Source organism: Oncorhynchus clarkii, chromosome 9, assembly GCF_045791955.1.
Source record: "Oncorhynchus clarkii lewisi isolate Uvic-CL-2024 chromosome 9, UVic_Ocla_1.0, whole genome shotgun sequence".
Taxonomy (NCBI): domain Eukaryota; kingdom Metazoa; phylum Chordata; class Actinopteri; order Salmoniformes; family Salmonidae; genus Oncorhynchus; species Oncorhynchus clarkii.
The window spans coordinates 68,850,851-68,873,404 of NC_092155.1; the positions used below are offsets into that span (position 1 = coordinate 68,850,851).

The window sequence follows — 22,554 nt, forward strand, 5'->3', positions numbered from 1 at the left end:
TGCTACCTGCCCCGACCTGCTGTTTTTAACTCTCTAGAGACAGCAGGAGCGATTGAGATACTCTTAATGATTGGCTAAGAAAAGCCAACTGACATTTACTCCTGAGGTGCTGACTTGTTGCACCCTCAACAACTACTGTGATTATTATAATTTGACCATGCTGGTCATTTATGAATATTTGAACATCTTGGCCATGTTCTGTTATAATCTCCACCCGGCACAGCCAGAAGAGGACTGGCCACCCATCATAGCCTGTTTCTTCCTAGGTTTTGGCCTTTCTAGGGAGTTTTTCCTAGCCACCATGCTTCTACACCTGCATTGCTTGCTGTTTGGGGTTTTAGGCTGGGTTTCTGTACAGCACTTTGAGATATCAGCTGATGTAAGAAGGGCTATATAAATACATTTTATTTGTGATTGCGATCAGAGGAAGATCTTCAAAGGTAAGTGACTTATTTTGTCGCTATTTGGGATTTTGTGACCCGTGCTTGTTTGGATAATATGCTGTTGCGGGGCGCTGACCTCAGATAATCAAATGCTGTACTTTTGCCGTAAAGCCTTTTTGAAATCCGACGATGCGGTTAGATTGCCAAGATTCTAAGCTAAAGAATCATGTATGACAGTTGTATTATCATGAATGTTTAATATTGAGTTTGTATTTTGAAATTGGAGCTCTGCAATTTCACCGGATGTTGTCGAGGTGGGTCGCTAGCGGGACGCCTGCACCAGAAATGTTAAGAGAGCTAAATGTCAGTCTAAACACATTGCTGCCTCAACAGGACACTGTCCTTAATACTGGGCATTTAGTGTCAAGATAATACATCTAATAGAAGCAGTTCTTCCACCCAGTCTTCCCTGTCCTAGTATGTAGACCACTCGAGTTAGACACTGAGGCCCTGTTTCCCAGACACAGATTAAGCTGACTAAAAAGCAATAGAGAAGCCTACCCCTGGACTAAAACTGAAAGTGATTTTTAGTTTAGGTGTGGTCTTAATCTGGATCCAGAAAAACAGCATCTGGTACTACGGCCTCCCCAGACCCTCCCTCTTCACCTCCTAGAGCTTGAACCCTAACCCCCCCCCCCCCCCATCTATCCCCAGACCTAATCACTTCACCTGCTAGAGAGCTGGACCCTAACTCTGACCCCTAACCCCCATATGTTGCAAGACTCTCGCTCTCTTCACCTGCTAGAGAGCTTGCCGGCCTTCAGCCTGGCGGAGATGGAGGTGTCCTCGGCAGGGGCGTCAGGTGACTGGGCGTCAGCCCGGGCTCTCCTCTGCTGCTCTAGGTTGTACTCTCGCAGCTCGGCCAATAACGTGCCTGGAAGAGGAGAGAGAGAGAGAGTAGACAGGATAGTAAATTGGTTACATTTTCACATTATTTACGTAACCTTTATTTTATCAGGGAGTCATTCTGAGACTACCAAGGTCTCTCACAGATGAGCCCAGAATTACAAAAATGACTGAAAATACACATCAAAATGTAAGCAGGAATACAGTCATAAATAACAAAGACATTGATCAATAATAAGGTTCTCAATCAGCTTTTTGAATTGCCCTGAGACCTGGGGTGGTAACTCATGTCTAAAGTCTAATAAATATGTTAGGTACAGTGGGAGTTCAGTAAAAGGGCTTTATAAATGAAAACATAGCAACGTATCAACCTACATGATATCAAAAGGCAGCCAACCAACATGCAGTGATGAATACTAAACCCATCACCCGTAACAAAGCACGGTGGACTAGAATGAACTGCATTTAACAGCTTTAATGAAGTTCATATAGATGTCGCCATAATCTAGGACTGTCGACTGAATAATTTGCTTTCTACTATATAGCAACAGGCATGACCTATTCAATCAGAGAACAACATATACTTAGTTTGACCTGCATTCAATACTAATTTCAGGTGAATAAAGTGTTTCTGTAATATAATGAAGGCAGATTGTAGTTTAGATTGAGCCTGGTCAACCATAGGTTTAATAGCATACAGTATCAGCAGCATACAAGCGCAGGTTACATTTGTTTTGCAGAAGTCAATATTATTTCATGTAAACATTTCAGAACCCAGAATTGACCCCTGTGGGCACCTTTCGTTATGTCCAGAAAACCTCATTTAACACCATCAGTAGATACACTGAGTTCTATCGGTCAAGTCATTTTTAAACCTTGACCATTACATTGGTTCATAAGTGAAATATTAGTGAAAATGAAACAAATGTAACCATTGGAAGTGTGCGTAGTTTGAAAACAAAGCTGAAACGAATGATTTCGTGTATGATGTGGCCTACTAACCAATCTGTTTGCAAAGTGTGTATCCCAGGTGTCTAGCTCCACTCAGCAACAGACGCAGTACAGTGTCTCTGGTGGTTCCGTCTCCTCTGGACAGCTGGAGTAGGATGTTGGCTGCATCCTCCAGACCCTCCTCTGAACACGAGTGACTGGTCAGCACCTGGGGAGGGGCGGGGAAGTGTTACTCTAGTCAAAAAAACATTCTTACCTCAGGACACTTCCAACAGATGAAACCCCAATAAACAAAAGATCAAGAAAGAACAGCACTCGGCGTTGATCTGAATTTACTTTCAGGACCTAGAAACAGGCGTACATTTCAGCGTAGGACGCCTTCATCAGAGCCTGGCGTAAGAAAAGGTGGGAGGCACTTACATTAGCCTCGCAGGAGAGTCCCACTCGTGTTACTAAAGCCTAGGTGGTGTTCATTATGAACCAAATGGAAGAAAACAGACCAACAGGAAGGAAGAACTACTGTAGGGACATCACTAGATGTTGCTTTGTAGCCTGCAGCTGAAAGCGGCTGGATGTGTTACACTATGTTTCAACAGTTTCTACGACACCAACAGATACACCTAGCTATGTAGAGAGCTATGAGCCTTCCCAGTTAGGGACCCAGTGTTGTTTTAGAGTTGTTTCTGTCCTGTACCTCGACAGAGAGCTGCAGTTGTTTCTCAGTGAGTCCAGTGGAGGCAAGCTTGGTGTCACTTTCAATACAGAGCACTGTTGCTCGATGCTTCCCTGTTGAGAAAAAACACAATCACATCACAAATCATTATAGTCTTCAATTATGGTGCGTTACCCTGTTGCGTTCACAAAGATAAACATTGACACTATTAGTATTGTGTGACGGGTAGACAATCCCAAACTCCCCTTGGTGACAAAGTTAATCTCATCTTATCCCACTCCGATAAACTGATGTCAGTGTATTGCCTCTAAAGTGAAGCTGTGGTGCGTTCTCACCGGTTGCGCTGGCTCCAGTAGAGGTGGGTATGGACACTATAGCTGTGGAAGATGAACCCTGAGCTGGAACTACCACCCCTACAGTGGTCCCCTGAGCAGAGGCTGAGGCTGTTGCTGCTGCACTGGTGGCAGTGGCGGGATTGCCAGCTCCGGCGGTGGTAGACTGCGGCGTCGGGTGTCCAGCTGGGACTTCAGTAGCCTTATTATCAGGCAAGGCAATGGAGATGAGGGACAGGAGACGCAGCAGCTTCTCGGTTAGCAGGGAGGAGCGTCGTATCACTGGGTGGGACAGCATATTCATCAGCTGGCCCAGCGGAGAGGCCTCCAGGCTGTACTGAGCCCCCTCGGCCTCCCCTCCTGCACCTAGGGGAACAGTCTTCATGGAGGCCTTGCCTTTCCTTGACACATTCATGTTGTCCAGTTTCACCAGCAGGTCCCAGAAGTCGGTGGAGATGCCCAGGGACTGGGGGGTGTTGGCCGTTCCACAGGCACCCCCGCCCAGGGAGTTCTGGGCTGAGGAGGGAGTGGAGCAGGTGTTAGTCTGGGTAGATCTAGAGCCGCCTCCTGCAGTAACGATGGAGGCAGCAGCACACAGACGGGAGTCCAGATCAGAGGTGGAGGAGGAGAACAGGTCCTTACAGCGCTGCTGGGTGAAGTGACTGGGGAACACCTGGCAATAGGAGAGTAACACACGAGGTTAATGACCTGGACTAATTGAGAGACATTACATTAACAATTCACTATTTCCATAACATTTTAAAACCCACTTTCAAAGTAAAAAAAATTGAGTTAAAGACCAAGACATACAAAGGCTCTGGTCTGAGCCCTAAAATGAATGACTGATACAGATTCCAGACCCACTAACCCTGAGAGGTACTATGTTCACCCACCCATCCAGTACTAAACTGTCTCCTACCTTGGCCAGTTGGATAAGAGTATCCAGTACGTGTCGACAGACCACCGGGGCGGCTTGGGGGTGGATGTGTACAGTCGACCCTCCTCCCCCTGCACACGTCACCCCAGCTGTAACCCCCTGTACCCCTCCTCCCAGGGTCCCCCCTGACGTCCCCCCAGCAGAGTGCCGGTCAGCGTGCTTCCGCCCCGACGCCCGTTGGATCTGGAAAATGTTTGTGCGACAGCCTAGAGCCGCGTCCATGGAAACGGACAGCCAAGAGAGCTGGGAGGAGCTACGAGACTCCACCCTGTTGATCAACTCCAGAGAGGAGGAGGAAGAGGAGGAGAGAGAGGAGGTAGCTGTGGTCGTAGATCCTTTACTCCCTCCGTAACCTCCCTGACCGCCGGCAGTCCGCTTGCCTCTGGCATCTTCCAGGCGGGTGGTCTCGACACACACCTCACTCTCGCTGCTGCGCTGCAGGATGGAGAGGAGACTGCGGATGACCCAACCACGCGTCTGGGAGTGGTAGCACAGGTTGCGGAGCACGCGGTGCAGACGGCTGGTGTTGAGTTTGGGTTCGTCTACGAAGAGGAGGACCAGGAGACAGGACAAGGCTTCGTGGTCCAGGAGCAGACGACCACGCAGACGCAGCAGAGAGTCCACACTGGAACTAGACGGCCTTGGGAGAGGACAGAGGACACGTTAGACGGAACCTTAAGACAACGCCTTCTCCTTAAAACCAACAATCCTGTCCCTCTCACCTGCTGTGGTTGGCCCCTCCTCCCATCTGGAAGGTCCCTCCTCTCTGCACGGCTAGGCGGGTGTACTGTACTCCTCGGTTTCCCCCCAGGCGGCTGGTAAACGCAGGCGACCTCAAAATGGCCGACAGGGCTGAGCTTGAACTATGGCCAAATAGCCTCTCGTGCATCAGCTGTCTCTGGCGAGCCTGTTGATGTCAAATTTACATTCAATGCGATGATGAAATAATGGCATAAAAAGAAGGGGTTTCTCATGTTTTACATCTAAGCACATGATGTAGCTGAAACAGTATTTGATAAATTCTGTTTTTTATCCAATATATTCTACGTGGGTTGGAACAGTTGTGTTACTTGGTGATAGTGTGTAGAAAAACAAATCTTACACTCACCTCCTGCTCGCGGCGCAGCGCGGCTGCCTCGGCGGCGATGTCCGGGGGCATCACTGCCAGCACGCTGTCCTCCATATCTTCCAGGACGGAGCGACGCAGCTCCGAGGGGAGGGTCTGGATGAAGGTGACAGGGTCCAGGGGAGTGTCGCCCTGCGTGGGCTGCTGGGACAGCTCTCTACGCTGCTGCTCCGCCCTCTGCTGAGCTAGCACCTGGGGGAGCGAGAGAGACAGGGATAAGGGAGGGGGAAGAGGCAGGTTCGACAGACTTGGAGGCTTCTAGAACTATACCACTTTAAACCAAAATAAGTTCAACAACATATACAGGCTTTTATTGGGAATTCATAACGTCTTCAAAATAATTCTTACACAGTTCAGTCCTACAACTACATGGCTGGTTAAATAATATGATTTTTTAATAGTCCTAAGTTTTGTTCCCCACCTCCTCCTGTATGGCGGGTGGCAGGGCAGCCAGGAACTCAGGGCTGACCTCCGTGACCCCGGGTCCTCCTAGTACTGGTGTGGTGGTGGAGGGGAGGGTGGAGGAGGCAGGGGGGCGCGCCGGGGGTCGGATACCCAGCTGGTTCTGGAGCACCTCACGACGGATGTCCTCTGGAAGAGCTGCCAAGAAGGACGGGTCTACACCCTCTGGTAAACTGATGCCTGGACAGAGAGAGGGGCGACCGTAGAAATGTAGAGCTCTACTGTCCATGGAGTACAATCAGGGCGCCTGATGTGCAACAGGTGAGCAGTACAATCAGGCGCGTTAGAATAGTGTTGGATGCCCACCACTGAGGGAGAGGGACAGAAACAACCAATGAGACTCATCTTACCTGCCAGTGGGTCCTCATCCTCATTGCTGGTGGATGGGAGTGGCTCTTCCTGGATGGCCTGGGATTGGCTGTTGGCACGATCACTCAGGGGCATGGTCTCTCCAGGGGGGGAGACAGCGGCGGAGCTACAGAGGGAGGGAGGGAGAGAAGAGGAGGAAGCGAAGGAGGCGAATGGCTTGGCATGAGAAAAATTGTTTTGTTTAGCTCATCTTTCCCTCAGAGCCTCTGATTAGATCACATTGATATAAGCAATATGGAACAGTCGTAGCTCCATGTTGCCCTCTGACAAGTGAGGTAGAATGTATCATGTTTGATATAAATCTAAATCTTCTAGAGCTAAAGAAGGGCTAGGATTCAAATTTGGAATGTATCGTTTTTATCGCTTTTTTCTTCTAAAAGCCTCACCCGGTCGCTGCGTCTGTGTGCGTGTCCGTCAGCCCGCTGTCTCCACTCCCAGACAGCTCCTGAGACAGATGGACAGCCTGGGCAGGGTTGGGCTCTTCCTGCGTGGCAGAGGCGGGGCTACTGGTATCCATGGGAGACCCTTCCAATTGTGACACGCCCACCGCTGCAGGCTCAGAGGTCTCCACGATGTCTGGACTCAGGGAGGCTGGTGCGGGCAAGACAGGGGAGGAGAGGACGAGGAGCAAAATGTTGATACAATAAGCACCTCTCTTTATAGGCTGGGAAAAACAATGTGGTTGCATTTACACCTGCTTTGTTCCGATATTTACACTAACATTTCACTGTGAAGCAATGTGTAGTTAGCCATGGACGGGTAAATTTAAAAGACAGATTGTTGTCGGACAGATTGGTCAACATCATCACTGCAAATACAAGATGTGTGTCCTCACTGCTCACCAAATCACTCTGTGAAAGAGTGGAATGGTCTCAAATGTGCCAACTCGGCAAACCAGTGCTGGGGGCGAGCTAAAACAAACATGCCAATACTTTTTACAGTTCCAAAGCTAGTCAAAGCCTGCCTCCATCCATCATCTCTCCTCCTCACTCACCAATAGGGGGCGCCGGGGACATTTCCATCTGGGATGCCTCAGCTTCACAGTTCAGCCTATCGGATGAAGCCGTCAGGTCAGGAAGACCCGCCCCCGCCAGTGTGGCTAGCGAATTGGCGTGCGACTCGGCCAGGAGCAGATCTGCGATTGGCTGGTGGACCTGCTGGCTGATGGCGGTCTCCAGGGAGACCAGGGCCTGTTCGTGGGGGGCTGGGGTGGTGGGGGTGACCTCTCCTGAAGGGGGCGCGGTAAGGAAGCCTTCTGAGACCCTGGGGGGATCCAAACAGGACACCCCACTGCCCTGGGGCTCACCTTCTGAACCAGAGAAAACACACAGAACAGAGGGGACAACTGACAAACAGTTCTGATTTTGAGCAATAGGTTCACTTGATGTCACTGAAGGGAGAACAAACAGAACAGGAAATGAGTCAAACTAACTCAGTAGGGAGCAATAGGTTCACTACTTCAGTTACGGCAGATCCTACAGGTGTGCTAGTACTGTAGCTTTTCTCGGGGCAACTGTCTGTGGTATTCAAGCAGAGGTTTGAGGAGCACAGAGTCAGAGAGGTAACAATGACATCAGTGAGATGTTGTTGGGCAGCACTGAGGAAGGCAGTAAGTTGTCTAGTTATCTCCCGTACGGGGCACACTATCCTGATCCCCAACAACAACACAACTTACTACCTCACCACAGCACAGCCATAGAACGGTTCCAGCCCAACTACAAGCGGACACAAGCACACCACAACATCACTGCATAGAAATATAATATTACGTAATACTGTCACAGTAATATGTTTTTCAACCATCAGTTGCAGAGTAACCGCCTAAATCAATCAAATTTTATTGATCAATAAAACGGCAGTCCGGTTGTTTCCATGGTGATAGTTGGGGTCGCCATGGCGTTGCCGTGGGAAAGACAGTAGACTGTATAGTCATCTCCCAGATCTGGTGTGATCCTAAAACTATACAAACTACTACCTCAGCCCACAGCCCGCTAATCTGTCCGTCCGTCTGTCCACTGGCTTCAGAAGGGTCCAGAGGGTTTGGGTTAGGTCAGGTTAGGCTACTAAATAGCACACTGAAAATGACCAGAACATTATCTGAAAAGAATTCACTTGAGCAAAATTGTTTACAAGTTAGAGCTTCAAACTTCGATGAATCCGGTAAAAATCAATATTACAAATAAAGGCATTTGAAAAGAAAAAGTGCCAGTACCAGCAGTGGTCTCTCCAGCAGCACCGTTGACCGCCCCCAGTCCTGAGCCCTGTAGACTCTGTTCCCTGGTCTCCTCTCCTCCTGTCCTTCTGTCGTTCTGCTTGGCCTCCTCTTCCTCAGCCAGCTGTCTCCGTCTTTTTTCCCTCCTCTCCTCCAGCTCCTCGTCTCTCAGAGTCTCCAGGTGCTGCAGGATAGGAACCTTCACCACTGGAGAGGAGAGTGAGAAATAGAGGGGTGGGGTTAGAGGGGTGAAGTGTACTGTGTGTGACTGCATGATTCAGCAACAATATGAGAATCAGGGAATACAATAATAATCATTTGTCAGTCCAATAGCAGACTAGTAGAAGATGTGAAATACCTGCGACACAGTCGTGCATGCTCTCAGCATCCAGCACTTTACACTCATCAGTCCATCGGGTTAAGGCAGTGGGGATACTGGACAGAGTGCCTGGAAAGACAGGATACAAACAGAATTACGAGCAATTCAACGAAATGCAAATCAAAGCTTTGACTGGGGCTACTAGCGCAGATTAAGCCCTTAGGACACCGTTCCCCACAGAGATTCCTCCTTGTCCTGAACTATTCTCCAATGAAAGTCATTCCACATCCAGGACTAGGCTTAACGTGGGTCTGGTAAAGCGGCCCCATAGAGCAGCGTGGACAGTGAGTGAGTGCCCTACCTGCTTGTCCTCCGGTGCTGCTCTGCTCGTGGAAGAAGTCATCCAGTAGCTCGTCGTCAGATCGGGCGATGATGTGCACGTCCTCGTTGCCCACCAGGAGTCGGGCACGGCCGCGGGACTGCAGTGGCAGAGAGCTAGACAGCTGCAGGATGTCTGCTGCAGCACTGGGACCCAGCAGTCTAGAGGAGAGGGAAGGCACAGGCATATATATGATCTTAGTATTCTCTTTAAACCCACCCACATACATGACCCCCTTAGAAATGGACCTGGGTCAAACATCAATAAAGCAACTAGTGTCAATACTTTGTTTATGAGGTGCGAATGATTTTGCTTGGACTATGAACCTGAGGACTACTCCAAAGATCCCTTTGTACCTGGCAAACTAAATCAAAGGGCAGCCGGAGTATTTGACCGAATCAAGGAAAAGTCCCATTAATGAATCTATTCATTCACTGTTGCATCTGTCTCACCTCTGCAGGATGAGTGGGGGGTTGGGCTGTCTGTTCCCAGGGTAGTGGACGTGTATCGTGTGGCCCGTGTTGGCGGTGAGCTGGCGTAGCGTTCTCTGGCTGCGACCCATGCCTTGCGCTAGACGGTTGTTGGTGCCCGCTCCGCCCAGCGTTAAGGAGCCGTGGTCGGCGTGACGCACCATCAGGGGGTGGGAGCTGGGGATGTTGCCTGGGGAGGGAGGGATGTCAGCTGATGGGAACATGATAAACAGAGAGAACAGTTGCAGACATTAGGGGGACACGTAGTGACACAACCCCGCCATTCTACATAACGTTACATAGTTATCATAATCTAGGCTATATATTACTATCGCTACATAGCTAATCCAGCAATTGGTAAGGCTGTGTGTCTGTAGTCTGTAGTCTTCGTTGTTAAAGTGGATTTCGAAGAGAGACTAGAAATCTACTTGGTGATATCAGAGCTCGTACTCATAAAGCATCTGCGTAGGAGTGTTGATCTAGGATCAGTTATGCCTTTCAGATTAAAAGGAATATGATTGACAGGGGGTACTAATCCTAAATTAACACTCCTACACCAAGAAGCTTTATAAATATGGGCCCAGGCCAATAACATAAATTGCCTTCTAAATCTATCCATATATTAAAAACAAAGACGAATAAAACACCAAGATGACTCACCGGTGGTGGAGAACATGTTGTCAAACTCGATGATTAGATCATCGTCGCGGTCAAACCTCTCGAAACGAATGTGTGGCGCAGCGTTGATGTCTGGGAAATCTTCATCCAGCTCCATCTCCGACCCTTCATCATCATCATCCTCATCACCTTCATCATCCTGAGAGAAAGAGAACATGGAATATTTTTCTAACTAACTCTAAAAAGTGAATGGAGACCGTTCAAATGGGACGGAGCGGGTTCACAACCAGATCTTCCCTATATTAGCCCATTAAGCCGGAGCCAATGCAACTCCTCAGGTCTCAAAAAAAGGTTACTAGTCAAGTATGGTTATTTGTTACACAAACACCAAAAACACTCCTTTTTCCTCACCTGGTCCTCCTCCTCTTCCTCTTCTTCCTCCTCTTCATCTTGGCTGTCTTCATCATCATTGCTGCCACTGGAGTCTTCCTCCTGCGTGTGCTCCTCATCCTCAGGCTCCAGGATGTTCATAGAGTCTACGTTAGGAAAAGATGGGACAGTTGGAGGGTGAGATGGAGGACAGTGAAGGAGGGTGAGATGGAGGACAGTGAAGGAGAGTGAGATGGAGGACAGTGAAGGAGGGTGAGATGGAGGACAGTGAAGGAGAGTGATATGAAGGACAGTGAATGAGGGTGAGATGGAGGACAGTGAAGGAGGGTGAGATGGAGGACAGTGAAGGAGGGTGAGATGGAGGACAGTGAAGGAGAGTGAGATGGAGGACAGTGAAGGAGGGTGAGATGGAGGACAGTGAAGGAGAGTGATATGGAGGACAGTGAATGAGGGTGAGATGGAGGACAGTGAAGGAGGGTGAGATGGAGGACAGTGAAGGAGGGTGAGATGGAGGACAGTGAAGGAGGGTGAGATGGAGGACAGTGAAGGAGGGTGAGATGGAGGACAGTGAAGGAGGGTGAGATGGAGGACAGTGAAGGAGGGTGAGATGGAGGACAGTGAAGGAGAGTTGGAGAGACAGTAAAGGACAGATGGAGTGAGACCCAACACACTTCGACCCTTTTCACACTAATAACCCCATAGTACTGAATATAACAAATGAAATAGTACTTTAATGTATCTTTATGACAGATCCGAGCCAAACTATACTGTGCTGGCCTGGTTACACATCCACCATAACTGTCGGAATCATGGAGAGGACAACGTGAAAAGAAACCATCAGCGCCAGCACTGACCTTCTCTGTTGGTCTGTAGAGTAGAAGCCTGACTGATATTGGATGGCGCCTCATCCATCAACACGTCCTCTTGTGATTCGTCCTCACCGCTACCACGCCCCACTGAGTGACAGAACAACAGATATAACAAAATATACAAAAATAACCCATCAAGACTGTATTGTATGTGCCCGCACCTTTCAATTGACATCACCCCATCAGTCTGATGAGCCCAGTGGTGTATTCAGAGGGGTGAAACGTTAATAGTATTTCCAATAGAGATGTATGCAAAAGAGTAGAACTCAATTCTGTACGACAGACAATCAGCTATTCTACCCCCCCAAAAAAATGTATACCTTAAGGTTTTGTAACGTTTCATCCTTCTGAACAGAGTCCTGGACAGCAGGCTGCTTTGCTTACCGATAATGGAGCTGTTGACGGCGCCGACATCTCTCTCCAACAGCTCGTCTATCAGATCCACCAGCTCGTTCTCTACCTGCATGGCTGTGGTGCTGAGCACCTCCGGCTGTCCAGCGATGACCACTGTGTCTCCCTCCGTCTCTCCATCCATCAGGTCACTGTCTGTCCCTTGGACCCTGTGACTGCCCTCGACCAGAGTCCCCTCAACCTCACCCGAGTCACCTGCAACGAACATGACAGTAAGATGAACGGAACGATAAGCCTAGAAGAGTCCAAATTGGGCTTTTCCATTTCCCTTTGCTTCTGTGGAGTACGTGATTGTGTGTAGTGTGAACATATTTGTTAGTACATGTGTATGTGTGTTTATGAGTGCGAACGTGTGTGTCTGTGTATGTTAATGCAAGGATTAGTACATTGCTAAACATGCCCACTTTGTTGACCTGATAGCCAGCAAGGTGAGAAAAGTAATGTCACCAACAGCACACATGCATAAACATTCTTGTGTAAGGTGAAGCTGGATTGAGTTTTATGATTGTGTGTTTTCCTGTGTGCCAGATATTGTTGTGGGGAGAGGCCAGTGGGAAGTGCTCATTTTGGAAGTGGGCTGCTCATTGGATGGCTACATCGAACAGGCCTTGGCTGAGAAGCCGCTTCAGTACCAGCACCTCGTGGCATTCTGGGACAGCCTCGGGTGGAGGTGCCAGCTGGTAGTGCTGATATTTGGCAGTCTCGGCCATGTACACAGGCTTGCAGGGAGTGGCCTCCAGATTGAGGGACTGACAAAAACGAGGGCAAAGCAATTGGCTAGGTACTGCTCCGTTTCAGCTGCCGGGGGCAGCCTAGCTGTTTGGGAGAAGGGGGTGCTTTCTGTACTCTTGCGTGCCATGAATACAGGGACCTTTGAAATGTTTGGATCCTTTTTTTTGGTGGATTCAAATAAAGTATTAAAAAATGTGTGAGATATATAGTACGTGGACACCTGCTTGTCCCAACTTTGCTGCTATAACAGCCTCCACTCTTCTGGGAAGGCTTTTCACTAGATGTTGGAACATTGCTGCGGGGACTTGCTTCCATTCAGCCACAAGAGCATTATTAAGGTCGGACACGGATGTTGGGGGATTAGGCCTGACTCACAGTCCGCGATCAAATTCATCCCAAAGATGTTTGATGGGGTTGAGGTCAGGGCTCTGTGCATGGTAGTCAAGTTCTTCCAAACCATTTCTGTACGGACCTCACTTTGTGCCTGGGGGCATTGTCATGCTGAAACAATAAAGGGCCTTCCCCAAACTGTTGCCACAAAGTTGGAAGCACAGAATCGTCTCGAATGTCATTGTACGCTGTCACATTAAGATTTCCCTTCACTGGAACTAAGGGGCCTAGCCCGAACCATGAAAAACAGCCACAGACCATTATTCCTTCTCCACCAAACTTGACAACTGTCTCTCATGAGGACCGCCACAGGAAAGGAAGACTCAGAGTTACCTCTGCTGCAGAGGATATGTTCATTAGAGTTACCAGCCTCAGATTGCAGCCCAAATAAATGCTCCACAGAGTTCAAATAACAGACACATCTCAACATCAACTATTCAGAAGAGACTGTGTGAATCAGGCCTTCATGGTTGAATTGCTGCAAAGAAACCACTACTAAAGGACACCAATAAGAAGAAGAGACTTGTTTGGGCCAAGAAACACGAGCAATGAACATTAAACCGGTGGAAATCTGTCCTTTGGTCTGATGAATCCAAATGAGATTTTTGGTTCCAACCGCTGTGTCTTTTTGAGACGCAGAGTAGATGAACGGATGATCTCTGCATGTGTGGTTCCCACAGTGAAGCATGGAGGAGGAGGTGGTGTGATGGTGCTTTGCTGCTGACCATGTCTGTGATCCATTTTGAATTCAAAATTTCCTCTCACTGTCAACAGCGTTTATTTTCAGCAAACTGAACATATGTTCATACAAATATTTAGACAAGATTCAACAACTTAAGACATAAACTGAACAATTTCCACAGACATGAGACTAACAGAAATGGAATAATGAGTCCCTGAACAAAAGGGGGTCAAAATCAAAATGAACAGTCAGTATCTAGTGTTGCCACCAACTGCATTAAGTACTGCAGTACATCTCCTCCTCATGGACTGAACCAGATTTGTCAGTTCTTGCTGTGAGATGTTACCCCACTCTTCCACCAAGGCAACTGCAAGTTCCCGGACATTTCTGGGGGGGGTGGCCCTATCCCTCACCCTCCAATCCAAAAGGTCCCAGACTTGCTCAATGGGATTGAGATCCGGGCTCTTCGCTGGTCATGGCAGAACACTGGCATTCCTGTCTTGCAAGAAATCACACACAGAACAAGCAGTATGGCTGGTGGCATTGTCATGCTGGAGGGTCATGTCAGGATGAGCCTGCAGGAAGGGTACCACATGAGGCAGGAGGCTGTCTCCCCTGTAATGCACAACGTTGAGATTGCCTGCAATGACAACAAGCTGTGACACACCACCCCACACCATGACGACCCTCCACCTCCAAATCGATCCCTCTCCAGAGTACAGGCCTCGGTGTAACACTCATTCCTTCGACGATAAACGCGAATACGACCATCTCCCCTGGTGAGACAAAACTGTGACTAGTCAGTGAAGAGCACTTTTTGCCGGTCCTGTCTGGTTCAGCGACGGTGGGTTAGTGCCCATAGGCAACGTTGTTGCCGGTGATGTCTGGTGAGAACCTGCCTTACAACAGGCCTACAAGCCCTCAGTCTAGCCTCTCTGTCTATTGTGGACAGTCTGAGCACTGATGAAAAGATTGGGCATTCTTGGTGTAACTCAGGCAGTTGTTAATGCCATCCTGTACCGGTGTGATGTTCGGATGTACCGATCCTGTGCAGGTGTTACACGTGGTCTGCCACTGCGAGGATGATCAGCTGCCGTCCTGTCTCCCTGTAGCGCCGTCTTAGGCGTCGCACAGCACGGACATTGCAATTTATAGCCCTGGCCACATCTGCAGTCCTCATGCCTCCTTGCAGCATGCCCAAGGCACGTTCACACAGATGAGCAGGGACCCTGGCCATCTTTCTTTTGGTGTTTTTCAGAGTCAGTAGAAAGGCCTCTTTAGTGTCCTAAGTTTTCATAACTGTGACCTTAATTGCTTACAGTCTATAAGCTGTTAGTGTCTTAATGACCATTCCACATTAATTGTTTTCTGTTAATTGAACAAACATGGGAAACATTGTTAAAACCCTTTACAATGAAGGTCTGTGAAGTTATTTGGATTTTTATGAATTATCTTTGAAAGACAGGGTCCTGAAAAAAGGACGTTTCTTTTTTTAGACAGACAGAGACAGACAGAGAGAGACAGACGTATCACCTGTGGTACCTTGTGTGTTGCTGTTTGAGTCCCTGGCGGCTCCCACAGTGTCATGCTCAGCCTTGTTCTTGCTGGATCCCCCCTTCCCTCCAAACAGGCTGCTGGGCTGGTTGACGATACGGGACAGAGTCTCCAGGGGTTTCAGAGCTGCATTCACCGTGTTGGCCATGTTAGGACTGAGATAAGAGAAGAAATCAATGAGAAAACATGCAGAAATCATTCAGCATGGGGGGGGGGGGGGGGGGGGGGGGGGGGGCTGGTAGCCTACACGCACTGGCAAAGACTCATGTGGCAGGCAGACACTGGAATAACTGAGTGACAGAACTTGGCATAGGTGCTTTTTTGTGTGGGACTTGAAGAACATGCCCAGAACTTTTTTTTAAATGTACCGGTTCCCATACTTTTAAAGTAACAGTTCTATTCCGGAACAGATTCACTTCTGTTCCAGGTCCTGTTCCTCAAATAATAATGTTTTCTTTTCAGGTTTTCAGGTTCTGTTCCCTAAACTGGTTCCAACCCCTGCTCAGCACTCTATTCTCCATCTAAATCACTCTAACATAAATGCAAATGCAATTGAAAATCACAAACACTTCATGATTGCATTTGAATGATCTGAATGAGGATAAGTGGTGATGGGGTTAGAGGTTGTTTCGAAACGGACCTGGGGCTTTCCCAGCCGGATACAATATGAACAAGTACATTTTAAAAACAGAGATCCGGGCGTCTCCAACACCCGGTTGTATTTGTACTTTATTAACCAGAACGGAGCGTGAACAACAACGCCTGTGCGGTGCTAGTGATCAGGGGAGGGGCCGTGCAGGGTGTCTCCCCACTGCGAGTGACACAGGAGCAGGAATAGAAACAGAGAGACGGCAAGCACTGTTAAGTCACGTGAGTAGACTAACTTTTTGCTTGTTATTTCTCATCCCATCCGGTTACATAGTACCCTTCTTGACTGCACCAAAACTTGAGAAGCTAGTCAAGCTAGCTAGCGAGGCTAATTGAGGCTAGCCTACAAAACATTACTGCACTTCTACCCAACCTACAGCTAAAAACAACAACTCTGTTCGGACTATAAATAGCAGCCCACCGGTTGGCTTTTGGCTGTTGTAATCTTCTCATTTAATACTGTCATTTTAATTCCATCTTCCATTGATTAGATAACTCCTACTTGCTTGCCAAACAAGCTGCCATGCAATGTTCTCTCTATCGGTGGGAGGAGCAAGGAACAGAACACATGCTTTTTTTGTAACTTTTTCCAAATAATTAATATAGTCGCATGCAGCCTATATGTTTTGATTTCAAAGACATTAAGGTTTGTAGGCCTATCACAAGTAAAGTTACCAATTAAGTCTTCATTTTAAATGATAACTTTTACCCGCAACACAGAAAAGCCCGCTCCATGTGCGCACTGCAATTGTTTGAGAACAATAACCTTTTCTTATATGTGAATCCCCCGAGAGAGGGTGAATGTGAATCCCCCCGAGAGAGGGTGAATGTGAATCCCCCCCGAGAGAGGGTGAATGTGAATCCTCCGTGAGAGGGTGAATGTGAATCCTCCGTGAGAGGGTGAATGTGAATCCTCCGTGAGAGGGTGAATGTGAATCCCCCCGAGAGAGGGTGAATGTGAATCCTCCGTGAGAGGGTGAATGTGAATCCTCCGTGAGAGGGTGAATGTGAATCCTCCGTGAGAGGGTGAGCAGGGGGTTTGAGAGCATCAGAGGTGTGTGTACCTGGACAGGTCGAGGCTGTGTGGTACTCTAGCCAGGTCGTTAACCAGTCCCTTCTTGAGGAAGAGACGTATGATGTTGTTCATGCCGTTGTGCTGCGTCTTGGCTGCCGCCGTGCTGTAGAAGCTAGAGGTGGACGGACACGACTCCATGATGGTGCTGATGATACACATCACCGCCTGGAGCCTGGGGGGGGTCAGTAAATCTTTATTAGAAACTGCATAATAAAGTTGAAGCATTAACTGGCTCTGATGGCTATATCACTCAGTACACAACAGTGATATCTATTAGGGTTGGGCTGTATACAGATGTTCATACCGTCATACTGTTTCTGTACCATACCCGGGTATACGGTATTACCAGAAGTGTACACAAGAGGCACTATTTCTAAATCGATATATTAAAAAAATGTACGCACAAAACAATTTTAGGCAACAGAGATCTTGATCCAGGAGGGGATTGATTGTCTCTGCTGTAGCCACTTAGATAGCAAGTTAGCAAACCAAATGCATAGCTAGAGCCCTGACCTGGATATCATTTATTTGAGACGTCTTCAGACTTCTTCGTTATAAGCAGTGGCATAGCACGCACCGCCGCAAGGTTGACACACACACCCAATTCTCTCTCACACACCTGGCGTGTTTCTCCGTGCCCTCTGCCATGGCCAGCGCCCGGCTGAGTGCGGCCTTCACCTCGTTGACCAGAGCCACCTGTGCGTCGGTGCCTGTGCCGGCGGCTGCCAAGCTGGCCAGGAACAGACGTGCCAGGGCAGGGGTGTCCTTATCCTCAGAGCTCTGGGTGTGGGGCAACAGGTGGTCCAGCACGAAGGCTAAGACACTACAGTCCTGCAGGGGGAGAGAGAGAAAACAAAGCTAGTCAGGAGGACAAGTATTATACCCAACAAATATAGAACAGTGCAGCATAGGGAGAGAGAACAGTAGAGTTGGACCCCTGGGTGGTCCGGCACAAAGGCCATGAGAGGACTAGAGTCAATACTGAGGAACTTATTGGACAAACTTATACAGGAAAAAGAGGACCGAGCACACCCCCATTCTCATCGACAGGGTTGAGTGGAGCAAGTTGAGAGCTTCAAGTTCCTTGGCATCTACATCACCAACAAACTAGCATGGTCCAAGCACACCAAGACAGTCGTGAAGAGGACACAAAACATATTCCCCTCAGAAGACTTGATTTGGCATGGGTCCTCAGATCCTCAAAAGGTTCTACAGCTGCACTATCGAGAGCACTGGTTGCATCACTGCCTGGTATGGCAACTGCTCGGCCCACGACAGCAAGGCACTACAGAGGGTAGTGCGAACGACCCAGTACTCCACTGGGGCCAAGCTTCCCGCCATCCAGGACCTCTATACCAGGCAGTGGTCAGAGGAAGGCCCTAAAAATCATCAAAGACTCCAGCCACCCTAGTCATTGACTGTTCTCCACGCTACCACACAGCAAGCAGTACCAGAGCGCCAAATCTAGGTCCAAGAGGCTTCTAAAACAGCTTCTACCCCCAAGCCATAAGACTCCTGAACATCTAGTCAAATGGCTACCCAGACTATTCACATTGCGCCCCTTCCCCACAACACTGCCACGCTCTGTTGTCATCAAGGCATAGTATAGTCACTTAAATTCTACCTACATGTACATACTACCTCAACTAACTGGCACCCCCCCCCCCTGTATGTGTGTGTGTGTGTGTGTGTGTGTGTGTGTGTGTGTGTGTGTGTGAGAGATATATATATATATATATTTTACTGCTGCTCTTTAATTACTTCTTACTTTTATTCTTATCTGTATTTTTTGAAACTCCACTGTCGGTTAGGGGCTCGTAAGTAAGCGTTTCACTGTAAGGTCTACACCGGTTATATTCGGCACACATGACTGATTAGATTTATTCATACTCTTCAGTGGAATAATGAAATTCACAGTGTCCTGCTACTACATAAATAAAAATACAGTAGTAGTCCAAAGTTTTAGAACACCTACTCATTCAAGGGTTTTTCTTTATCTTTACACTCTTGGCATTCTCTCAAATAGTTGCACCTGGAATGCTATTCCAACAGTCTTGAAGCAGTTCCCACATATGCTGAGCACTTATTGACTGCTTTTCCTTCACTCTGCGGTCCAACTCATCCCAAACCATCTCAAATTGGGTTTAGGTCAGGTGATCTGATGCAGGACTCCATCACTCTTCTTTTTGGTCAGATAGCCAAAAAGGCACCTAAAGACTCCATGAGAAACAAGATTCACCGGTCTGATGAAACCAAGATACAACTCTCCAGCCTGAATATCACATCTGGAGGAAACCTGGCACCACCCTTACAGTGAAGCATGGTGGTGGCAGCATCATGCTGTGGGGATGTTTTTCAGTAGCAGGTACTGGGAGACAAGTCAGGACAGAGTGAAAGATGAACGGAGCAAAGTAGAGAGAGATACTTGATGAAGTCCTGAGCGCTCTGGAGCAGGTTCTCAGACTGGGGCGACGGTTCATCTTCCAACAGGACAACGATCCTAAGCACACAGTCAAGACAACGTAGGAGTAGCTTCGGGACAAGTCTCTGAATGTGCTTGAGTGGCCCAGCCAGAGGCCGGACTTGAACCCGATCTAACATCTCTGGAGAGACCTGAAAATAACTGTGAAGCGACACTCCCCATTCAACCAGACAGAGCTTGAGAGGATCTGCAGAAAAGAATAGGAGAAACTTCCCAAATACAGGTGCCAAGCTACCCAAAAAGACTCGAGGCTGTATTCGCTGCCAAAGGTGCGTCAACAAAGTACTGAGTAAAGGGTCTGAATACTTATGTAAATGTGATCCGTTTTTTTTTTTATACATTTGAAAAATAATCTAGAAAGCTGTTTTTCCTTTGTCATTATGGGGTATTATGTGGAGATTAAATTGTTTGTTTACCTAATCAATGTTAGAATAAGGCTGTAACGTAACAAAATGTAGAAAAGGTGTAGGGGTCTGAACATTATCCGAATTAACAGTATGTATGCGCGTCTCATTAGGCTGTATGTATTTTTAAATACAGGCCTAGTGTAAATGTATTATAGTGTCAATCTATTACAAATACAAACTTTAGACTAAATATAAATTTGACAGAGCACAGCAATCGATAAAACAAGTGGTTCTGAGCTGATGTCAGCATTACACAGGTAAGCTAATGATGAGAGAAAACAGGAATGCAGACAGGCTGTAAAGACCTCTACATCTATATGAGTGACTGTGTACAACACCACCACCTGCTGTTATGTTGGACACCTACGGACCAAAAAAAAACATGTTATGAAATATTGACATGTACTGCCAAAATAAAGATTTAAGGAAATACAGGCAGACACCACATCACAGACAAAATAGCTCACTCAATCTTGTAAGTATAAAAGCAAAGCTTTTGGTGTGTGAAAAAGCCAACACTTTACATTGTATGCAGTACAAACTCACATTATTGTGGGAGCACCTCCGCTAAGAGTCTGAATTAGGCTATTTGAGAAGGTTTGAATCCACAATCAACCTGCCTACGTAAGTTCTTTGAAGTATAATGGACCAACATCGCTACTGTAGAAGATCAAAGTGTGATGGAAAATCTTGGTAGAGCATGGGTGGAGTAGGCATTGTGGTGCTCATGTGAATTTGCATTCTGTTTCGTGTTCAAGTAAAGGCTGCGGCAACACAGGGATGAGAAGAGTTGAACAGGAGTCTGAACGCATTTTCAAGTACTGAAAGCAGGGTTTCTCCAACGCGAGCCTCAGGATCCCACCGGGTGCACGTTTTGGTTTTTGCCCTTGCACCTACACAGCTGATTCAAATAATGACCTAATCCAGCTCCGATCATTTGAATCAGCTGTGTAGTGTTAGGTAAAAAAATCTAATAAAAAACGTGCACCTCTGGGGGTCCTGAGGACAGAGTTGGGGAAACTCCAAGCTTTGATCCCTTTGGGTTCTTAATGCTAAATGTATTACAGTGGTAAAAATCTCAATGCAAACAGACTTTGAAAAATGGAAGTTTTGTCCAGACGAACCAACCCACCTCCTTGATGAGCTCAGACTGTCCAGCCGTGTAGCAGTAGGATGCTATGAGGGTGGCGATGCCCACATAGGACCTGACCAGCTCTGCCAGGAGACGCAGGATGGTGGAGGTGGGCATCAGGGGCTTGGAGGCCTTAGCCTTGGCCCCCTTACCCTCCTCTGAGCTGGCTCCGTTCTCACCCTCCACCTCCTTCTTCTCCTCACGCATTTCCTCTGGAGTAGAGGCTGGGGAGAGGAGATGAGAGGGAAAGGGAGGGGAAAGAGAAGAGAGGAGTAGAAAGAGAGGAGGGGAAAGAGAAGAGAGGAGGGGAAAGAGGAGAGGAGTTGAAAGAGAGGAGGGGAAAGAGAAGAGAGTAGTTGAAAGAGAGGAGGGGAAAGAGGAGAGGAGTTGAAAGAGAGGAGGGGAAAGAGAAGAGAGGAGTTGAAAGAGAGGAGGGGAAAGAGGAGGGGAGTTGAAAGAGAGGAGGGGAAAGAGAAGAGAAGAGTTGAAAGAGAGGAGGGGAAAGAGAAGAGAGGAGTTGGGATCAAGTAGGGGCAGAGAGGTTGTTACAACACATTTTTAAGGACGCAGTCGTGACAACATATTTTTTCATTCATTTTGTGTAAACACTATATTGTATATTTTCATCCTAAAATGTAATCAAACAAAACAAGAAGTGTAAGGATGTAAATGTAGTCAATACCAGTAGAGGCTGGAGGTGAAGAGCAGGGAGGGAGTGCCTCACCTTCTCCCTGGGGTGTGCCAGACTGAGAGGAGTCAGCCACAGCACCATCTGCAGTAAACACCTGGGCCTGAGAGAACGAGGAGAGGTGGAGAAAATATTACTTACAATATCTAGACTAATACAGCAGTTTTCAAAACATACATAGTAATATGTTCCCATTGATAATACTCACTCTTGGGCCCTGTTCAGTCGGTGGGAAAACATTTTCAAACGGAGAGGTATAACCTAAACTTCCAATAAGAACACATCTTCTGCTTTCTGTTGCAAAACGTTTCGCTAGTGTATCCACTACTGAAACAGGACCATGGCCAGAAGGACTCTCACAAACAGCCAGCCAGACATGACACTTACGTTGATGTGGAAAGCGGACTGTGAGTCGAAGTCACTGCCCTGTCTGGTGAGTCTGTACTGCTGGTAGACATCGTCATCCTGGAGTATCTGACACAGGTCCTGCCCCACGGGCACCGCCACAACAGGCTCCTCTGGACGCTCAGCTACACAAGAGACACACAAGAAGTTAGCCCACAGAACCTTTCACTTTACACACGTGTAGCAGGAACACCTGCTGCTTCCATGAGATATCATAGACTGACCAGGTGAAAGCTATGATCACTTATTGATGTCTCTTGTTAAATCCACTTCAAATCAGTGTAGATGAAGGGGAGGAGACAGGCTAGAAGGATTTTTAAGCCTTGAGACAATTGAGACATGGATAGTGTAATTGTGTCATTCAGAGGGTGAATGCGCAAGAAAAAAGCTTTAAGTGCATTTGAACAGGGTATGGAGGTAGGTGGCAGAAGCACCCGTTTCTGTCAAGAACTGCAACGCTGCTGTATTTTTCACTCCCAACAGTTCCGTGTGTATCAAGAACGGTCCACCAACCAAAGGACAATAAGTCAACTTGACACAAGCTTTTCTGAG

General features: G+C 47.8%; 1 protein-coding gene across 26 annotated transcripts in view; it reads right to left on the minus strand.

Moving 5' to 3' along the window:
• LOC139416847 (E3 ubiquitin-protein ligase HUWE1-like) overlaps positions 1–22,554 on the minus strand; it is an 81,281-nt gene that overhangs the window by 16,470 nt on the left and 42,257 nt on the right. For 14 of the 26 annotated variants that reach the window (XM_071165967.1, XM_071165973.1, XM_071165969.1 and 11 more), the window contains 25 exons: positions 21,985–22,127; positions 21,592–21,700; positions 20,910–21,133; positions 17,508–17,719; positions 16,878–17,060; positions 15,145–15,320; positions 11,781–12,002; positions 11,382–11,483; positions 10,549–10,673; positions 10,180–10,336; positions 9,502–9,730; positions 9,032–9,210; positions 8,710–8,799; positions 8,352–8,558; positions 7,134–7,448; positions 6,526–6,730; positions 6,121–6,245; positions 5,730–5,950; positions 5,285–5,500; positions 4,905–5,089; positions 4,165–4,822; positions 3,249–3,918; positions 2,935–3,026; positions 2,292–2,448; positions 1,182–1,317 (listed from right to left, as the gene is read on the minus strand). In XM_071165967.1, the coding sequence (XP_071022068.1) occupies positions 1,182–1,317; positions 2,292–2,448; positions 2,935–3,026; positions 3,249–3,918; positions 4,165–4,822; positions 4,905–5,089; positions 5,285–5,500; positions 5,730–5,950; positions 6,121–6,245; positions 6,526–6,730; positions 7,134–7,448; positions 8,352–8,558; positions 8,710–8,799; positions 9,032–9,210; positions 9,502–9,730; positions 10,180–10,336; positions 10,549–10,673; positions 11,382–11,483; positions 11,781–12,002; positions 15,145–15,320; positions 16,878–17,060; positions 17,508–17,719; positions 20,910–21,133; positions 21,592–21,700; positions 21,985–22,127 (5,338 nt within the window). The remainder of the gene's footprint in view (positions 1–1,181; positions 1,318–2,291; positions 2,449–2,934; positions 3,027–3,248; positions 3,919–4,164; positions 4,823–4,904; positions 5,090–5,284; positions 5,501–5,729; positions 5,951–6,120; positions 6,246–6,525; positions 6,731–7,133; positions 7,449–8,351; positions 8,559–8,709; positions 8,800–9,031; positions 9,211–9,501; positions 9,731–10,179; positions 10,337–10,548; positions 10,674–11,381; positions 11,484–11,780; positions 12,003–15,144; positions 15,321–16,877; positions 17,061–17,507; positions 17,720–20,909; positions 21,134–21,591; positions 21,701–21,984; positions 22,128–22,554) is intronic. The other 12 variants (XM_071165985.1, XM_071165982.1, XM_071165984.1 and 9 more) reach the window with 7 other exon arrangements.